General features: G+C 35.8%; 1 protein-coding gene and 1 long non-coding RNA gene across 2 annotated transcripts; one reads left to right on the forward strand and one right to left on the reverse strand.

The window, feature by feature from the left end:
• The first annotated feature begins 2,505 nt into the window (after positions 1-2,505).
• LOC148780596 (uncharacterized) lies at positions 2,506-3,464 on the forward strand. Its single transcript, XR_016040225.1, has 2 exons — positions 2,506-2,948; positions 3,037-3,464. It is a non-coding gene; the product is annotated as an uncharacterized LOC148780596 (long non-coding RNA).
• Positions 3,465-6,969: 3,505 nt separating this feature from the next.
• LOC148780597 (uncharacterized) lies at positions 6,970-7,530 on the reverse strand. The gene has a single exon (XM_088847829.1). The coding sequence runs from the start codon at positions 7,528-7,530 to the stop codon at positions 6,970-6,972; it is 561 nt and encodes a 186-aa protein (XP_088703955.1).
• Between the last annotated feature and the right edge of the window lie 482 nt (positions 7,531-8,012).

Genomic DNA, 8,012 nt, shown 5'->3' on the forward strand with positions numbered 1-8,012 from the left:
AGCCTTTTACATAATCGTGGTTTGTTAGCTCCATTATCGATTGATTTGTTGTATCAAAGTGGTGATATAAATGAATTGTCAAATATTCGCATAATCCATTCTTTATCTCTAATTTCTCAACAAATTTTTTTTTTTTTTTGATATTAGTTTGTGTTTAAGCTATTAAAAAAAACTTGAAAATGATTTACTTGCTTCTCCTAACCATCTTCTTAGACAGTTTCTTTGTAACTCTAAAGTTATAACCAATAAGTTGGTTAATATTTACAAACCAAATCCGTTCTTGATATCAGAATATGCCATTATGTTGTCAATGAACTTTTTCCATATTGTTGAGGATATGAAATATGTAAGTTGTAGACCTTAACCACTAATGCATCTTGCTGGTCATCTTTGAATGATTTGTTTCCTTTTGCTTGTGATATCAATTTTTCATAAGAATGAGTAATTATACAAAAATTATAGTCTTACAAAACCATAAGTAGAAATAAGAGTTATCTTAGGCTTGATTTACAAAACTAAGGACACACCATTTGAAGAAATTGATGCCATTACGTTGTCAATGAACTTTGTCCATATTGCTGAGGATATGAAATATGTAAGTTGTAGACATTAACCACTAATGCATCTTGCTGGTCATCTTTGAATGATTTGTTTTCTTTTGCTCATGATATCAATTTATCATAAGAATGAGTAATTATACAAAAATTATTGTCTTACAAAACCATAAGTAGAAATAAGAGTTATCTTAGGCATGTTTTACAAAACTAAGGATCCACCATTTGAAGAAATTGATGATCTTTCTCTCATATTATGTCTCTAGAAAGTGAATGTGTTTTCCTCTTATGAATGTGATAAATGTACACCAAGTTGGGCACATTTTAAGTAGAATTGGCATAAATGTACGCCAAGTTAGGTATTTTTTAAATAGAATTGGCATAAATGTATACCAAGTTATGCATTTTTTTAAATAGAATTGGCATAAATGTATACTAAGTTAGGCTTTTTAAAGTAGAATTGGCCTAAATGTACACCAAGTTAGGTATGCTTTTAAGTATGATTAGCTTTTCATGTCATGCATTCAACTTTTATGGCATGAGTTCTTTGATGGCATGAGTTCTTCTTTGGAATGGAGTGTAAGTTGCAGATATAATGGTTTTAAATATAGGTACCAAATTCATCAGGGACTTAAGGAATACTTGCTAGGACATTAAAATATCATACTATAGTGGCATTTACTATGAAAATGTTTATTAGTGAATAGTCTTTGGTTTTTTGATTTGCAATGGTTTTTGATGTATGATTGCTTTTTAAACAGTGATTATGGCAGAAGATGCACCGTTCCCTGGAGGTCTTGAGATTCTTATATTGCTCACTAGACAAAGAGAACACATATCACAGAAGATATGGGAAGGAGATGTATGTAGAAATATTTAAAATTATATTCTTTTCTATCATGTTAGTTAATTAATATATTGTTTTTTATATCTGAAATGACAAATTCTATTTCAAGATCGAAAAAATACCATCAGGATTGATGAGAAGCCCAATACAAATTCCTCATGGCCGTTAATAAACAATGATCAAATTGATTTGGCCAAGAGATCAGGATTGTGTCCTTTGACCATAGTATCGATGAGTCAACATGACCGCGACACATTATCTACAACATCGAGAGGTAGCGCGTTGAGACAGATACGTGACACTTCAATGTAGACATCAGAGAGATGATGCCTACACTGGAAGATACATGAAAAATTCTCCGGTTAAAGGTGACTGGTGTAGCTGTAACCGTGAGGAGAGTGGAGAACTACGAGGATCATATAGTCCGCATGATAGGATAACTGCCACCTAGTCGTAGTCATTCCATTATCCGACTGATATGACTGGAAAACACATTTAAGCGGCTAGTACATAACTATAATTGTACCACTCTTTTACGATACACTCGTGCCTACCTCTTATATCTAGTCGGGTGCACAATATTTGCATATTCCACAGATGGTACAATTTCTACAATCTATTTACAACTTTTTGAGGATATCAATGTAGTTGGTCAGTATGCCAGGGGTGTAGCTGCATTAGCGTTTTTGTTTCAAGCCTTGTTAAAGGTTGTTCAAGATGATCATCAACAACTACGTGGATCAGCAAATCTTTTGCTAGTAATGATAATATATTAATGTTTTGATACTTTTTGTAAAGTTCGATATATATTTGTTGTTGTGATTCTAATTTTTTTATACATATATTTCAGTTTTGGGCGTTCGAGCATTTCAAATTGTTGCGCCTAATTTCAAAAATAATAAGGGCAGGGCAACCTAGATCCCTCAGGTCGGCCCCTCCTAGAGAATAGGTTAACACTTACAACTTTGGTCTTGTGGAGCGATATGAGCTTGATAACACGCAGATAAATGATGTTAGTATAATATAATATAGTTATAATTTGTTTTGTTTATTTATAATTTAATTAAATTTAGGTGCATGTTATTTATCTTATTTTTGTTATAGGTCATATGGACCCCATACGATGATTATCCCGATATAACAGAGGAAACTGCAGAGGACAGAGATTATGGGCTTTGTATCCATAAGACTGCTTTGTGTCTCACACACCTCATATATGGATACATCTGTGAGGGGTATATGTCAAATCGTATGCTCCGGTAATTTATACTTCACCAAGGGATACTGACAGATCCCTTGTAGTGAGAAAAGAGGGAGAGAAGGGGGAAGAAGTATGACAACTGGGGAGAAGAGCTTAGAGATGAAATCGATATGTGGACGAACCACTTATATTATTTTTGTCAGGCAGATGAAGATATGTGCAATGGGAAGACGATACGAGAATACATCGAGTGGTACAAACTAAGGACTAGACCCATGATCCATAATCCATTTAGAAGATGTCCCTTTAATATGTACCTCGAGGTTATAATGATGAAGATAAAATGGTAATATTTTATTTTCATATTTCATATAACTTGATACAATTTAGAAGTCTCAATAATCTAATTTCATATTTGATATGACTTGATGCAGCCTAGGGACATCGGCCATGCAACTGAACTTCTACGTTAAGGTTCCAATTCAAGAAATTGAGACTTAGCTGGGGAAGCATTCAAGATAATTAAAATGTATGGAAGTTGCAAGGGAAGAAACTTTTGAAGAATTGTAGTTCAATGATGAGATGGATGACAATGTGCTAGTATGACATCCTAGATAACCAGATGAGGGGACAAGTAATACACAACCCATCCCCACACCAATTCAACCGGAAGAGCCCATATAACAGTTACGTCCTCGTGTTGCAAACAGTACAGGCATGGTTGAAAACAGTACAGGAACTGTGTAAAGTGGCCATTATTGCCTGTACTGTTTTATGTACATGGCTGGATGTATGGTTGAAAAGTTTTATTTGTATGTGAATTGCTTTTCATATCAATATTAGGTACATTATATGCATGACTAATGAGGGCACCGCAAGTAAAAATACATGTTCATAGCTGGGTGGTTTGCCAAAGAAAACATCATTCATCAATCACACTAGAAGAGAAAGCATAATGACATTCTAAAGTCAGCAACGTTTGCCATCTTATAAAACATAGTTGGCGCAACTCATGAAACACCTCAAGATGCATTACGTAGTCCATAATTAGAAATGGCAAGTGATAAAACACCTCAAAACATTCAATTTCTGGATAAAACCCCTCAAGAAATTTCATAATTAGAAAAAGAAATGGCAAGTGATTCTACATAGTAAATGCAAATGCACTCTATATACCATCTCCAGATGATGATGAAAAAATCACAATATTAAAGAAAAAAAAATTAATACGGTACTAAGAGTGCCGTAATGCTCATTACGGTACTCTCAGTACCGTAATGCTCCTTAAGCCCATTAATTCCAGTGGACTTTGGACTATTACGATCTTTTTGTGACCGTAATGGTACTAAGAGTACCTTAACGAGCATTACTGTACTCTTAGTACTATAATATCTTTTGAGCTCATTACGGTGACCGTAATGGTCCAAAGTCCACTAGAATTCCAGTGGACTTTGGACCATTACGGCCTTTTTGTGACCGTAATGGGCTTAAGGAGTATTACATTACTCTTAGTACCCTAATGTCTTTTAAGACCATTACGATAACAAAAAGACCATAATGGTCCAAAATCCATTGGATATCCAGTGGACTTTGGATCATTATGGTCCTTTTTATGACCGTAATGAGCTTAATGACCATTATGGTACTAAGAGTACTGTAATGAGCATTATGGTACTCTTAGTACGGTAATGTTCTTTAAGACTATTACAGTACTTAGAGTACCATAATGCTTTTTTTTTTTTCTTTATATTGTGATGTTTTCATTACCGTCTGGAGATGGTATAGAGTACATTTACTATGTAGAATCAGGTAAGGGTATGTAGAATCAGGTAAGGGTGTGATTTGTATATGGCCGAGACCCTAAACAATCAAAGTAAAGCGCACCTTCAAATTGGATAGCATAAAAGTTTAGATAGAATGAGATCATTAATTATATAAATAGAATGAGACCATTTAGCTTGAAATTGATAGCTTGATTAATTATAACCATCTGATATGAAATTGGATAGCTTAATATCAGTAGGCAATGGCCTCTTTACAAAATGACATATAAAAAAAATATCAACTGACACCAATGGTTTAAAAAGCGGATCGGTGACCTGGATCGGGCATCTAAAAAACCAATCCGGATCGGCGAATCGGCGATTCGGATCGACGAATCGGGATTCGGATCGGGAATTGGTCGGATTAAAGCTTCAAAAAAATCAAAAAAAATTATTAAAATTCATTATAAATGTTGTTGTTTAGGAATCCAATAAGAAATGAGGGTATTACATTATTAACTTTCATTTTTTTCATCAATTTGTGAATATTGAGATGCTCTTTCCCTGTATAAACTTAAGTATTAAATTTGCATCACATAAAAGAAAAATCATAGAATTATCATGGATAAAATATATAATTATACATGAACTATAATAAAGAGTAGATTAAATCAATGAAAGAATGGCCATTAAAATCTCGTTTTGGCGAAAAACCCTAATCCGCTATAAAAACCCAAATTTGCAGTCTAACTAACTATAATCCAAACTTATTACAACCTAACTAATTATAATATTATATACTGAAATTATAATTATTAGTTTACATTTTATAATTATTTTATTAAATAAATAATAACAAATTAAAAATATTTTATAATATTATCTAATTTAAAATGTATTATTAACAACTGTAAGAAAAATAGTACATTACATGATTTATAATGTAAAAATTAATAAAATACGTACAAATTTTGGAAATAACACTTTAATTTATTTTATGCCCAAGGGAGAACAAAAATTAGCTCAAGAGGGGATAAACTATTATATGGCCCAAGGGGGGATTCGAACTTGAGAAGTCAAAGCAAATAACATTAGTGATAACCATCATGCCTCTTTAGCATATGTGTTTAAAATTGCCTATTAATAGCATATATTTACATTCTGTTTTCATTTAATGATGTTTGAGAATTATCCCACATCGAAAGATGAGTATTCAAATATGCTATATAAATAACTATGTAATTGGAAGAGTAACATAAGTGTGAAAACACTAGGGCATCCGTGCACTCGTGTATGTGCGTGTCGCACGTATGGCACATGTGGGAGTGGTGTGTGTCGCACGTGTGACGCTTACACACGTGTGAAAGTGTTTTTGAGGCCTGAACCAGCTAGAACAGATGCACGCGTGTATGTGCGTGTCGCACGTATGGCATGTGTGGGAGTATGTACTGGTGCACACGTGCATGTACGTATGGCACGTGTGGGAGTGTGTGTGGCACACGTGGGAGTGTGTACCGCTCGTGTCACACGTACACATATGTGGGAGTGGTGTGTGTCGCACTTGTGACGCGTACACCCGTGTGAAGGTGCTTTTGAGGCTAGAACCGGGAGAGAACTGTTAGAACTGGGAGGAAACAGGACAGAATCGGGTGAGAACTGCTAGAATCGGGAGGAAACCGGACAGAATCGGGTGGGAACCGCTAGAACCGGGCGGTTCCCGATTTTGTGCTAGAACCGTCACGGGCTGTGCCGATTCCCGAGTCGAATCGGGCGAGTCCTGTTCGACTCGCCGATTTTTAAATCATTGACTGGCACTAATGGCTTATTTACATCATTTTATATACTTGATTTACATGTCTTCTGGTTATGGCCCACAACCCCGCATCGACTACACCTAAGAGGCCTAATCTCTTTGTACTCTGTTTGCCTGCGACGTTTCTTTGGCCGACCCATGGTTCTCCTTGCAGCTAGCGGCATTACAGTTGTATAGACAATCTCTGGCACCTTTAGTACATCAGTCATTGAGTTTAAGGGAAATGAATATGCTCTATGGTACATTTGAACTGCGAAATAAACCCTGCAAAAATCTATAACATCTTCATGTCTATGATCTATAGCGGCGATTACATGACTGCACGGCAACCCACTAACCTGCCATACCCGACAACTGCATGTATGAGTCGCCAGATTAAAAACATATTTCTTATCCGCAATGATTTCATACATACCATCATGTGCCTATGTCATTGTATGAAGGAATCTAGACTTATCCCTCCTCAGGTCTATTACCTTTTGGGCCTTTGGTGTAAGCACACTACTCCATTATAGGGACATGACCAACTTCTTTGGAAATTCTCCCATGAATTTAACCCTTAAGCATTCAAAGAGTTTAATAAAGGGCTCCAGAGCCTATAATATCCACCGGTTAAATGATTTAGAGATGTTCGATGTCAGATGATTGTATCTATACCCTTTAAAATGTGCGTTTGCCCAATATTTTGGATGTTGTAACATGATCCAGTCATAAGCCTCTGCATTTGCATTCTTAATCTTTGTCATGTACTCATCGAAGTTTGATAGATACAATGCACGTGCAGCTTTCCACTAAAGCTTTGTGAACGTTGAATTTCTATAAGCCTTTTTGAAGTTATCGAAAAGGTCTTTCATACAATAGCCTTTTTCACTGGTTGGAAATATTGTTTCAATTGCAGCTTGTAATCTTTTCTGACGATCTAAGACAATAGTCAATGCTAGCAAATCAGGTCTCTCGTAAAACTTCTCATTCAGAAGCTCTAGGAACCAAGTCCAACTTAGTGTATTTTTACTCTCAACCACTGCATATGCTATAGGAAATATATTTTCATTCGCATCTACCCCAAGTGCAGTCAATAATATCCCTTTGTATCTTCCCTTCAGAAATGTCCTATCTAGTCCTATTAGTGGCCTACAACCAAACATAAAACTTTGCAAACATGGACGGTTGCCTATAAACACACGCTCAAACCTATCATAATCATCTGTTTGAATAATCGTTAAGGTTCCAAGATTAGTGACTCGAATCTTGTGAATATATTGAGCGAGATCCTCATATGACTTCACATGGAAGCCCTCATTTATCTGTTGTACAACCTCTTGACCACACCATGTTTGTTGGTAGGATAACATGACACTGTGATCACGTTATATATAATTAACTACATCTCCAGGTGTAAGATTGAGTATATCACTCAACCAACCTTTGATCTTGCTTGCCACTCAATGGATTCGAGCAAATGGCTAATGAACCCTGCCTATTCTGCAGGCACATGAGTGCACGTTTACAAACTTCTTTATCCTGAAGAAGTTTGATGTATTAACCCTCCAACAACGCACTTACTATGAACACCCATATGCAGCACACCTTGCCCATACACGTCTCTCCTCGCTTTTTATAAACTCCATATTGAAGTTTTCCGATATGGCATAATCAATAAGGTGATTACGACATGCATGTACATCATCAAAATCTTGACCCTCTCGAAGTACAACTTCGTAACGGTTAATCCTCAAGGAGCTTTCTATCGGATTGATGTCGTTGATATACCGGTAGATTTTTGATTCATTTTCATCTTGTGCGCCTATGCTAGTAGCACATTCACTGTCACCTA

The sequence above is a fragment of the Amborella trichopoda genome, chromosome 9 (assembly GCF_054954075.1).
Source record: "Amborella trichopoda isolate Santa Cruz 75 chromosome 9, AtrichopodaSantaCruz75HAP2 v2.0, whole genome shotgun sequence".
Taxonomy (NCBI): Eukaryota; Viridiplantae; Streptophyta; class Magnoliopsida; order Amborellales; family Amborellaceae; genus Amborella; species Amborella trichopoda.

Coding starts and splice junctions, on each gene's coding strand:
- LOC148780597 (XM_088847829.1), bottom strand. CDS start 7,530: ATGTTATCCTACCAACAAACATGGTGTGGTCAAGAGGTTGTACAACAG.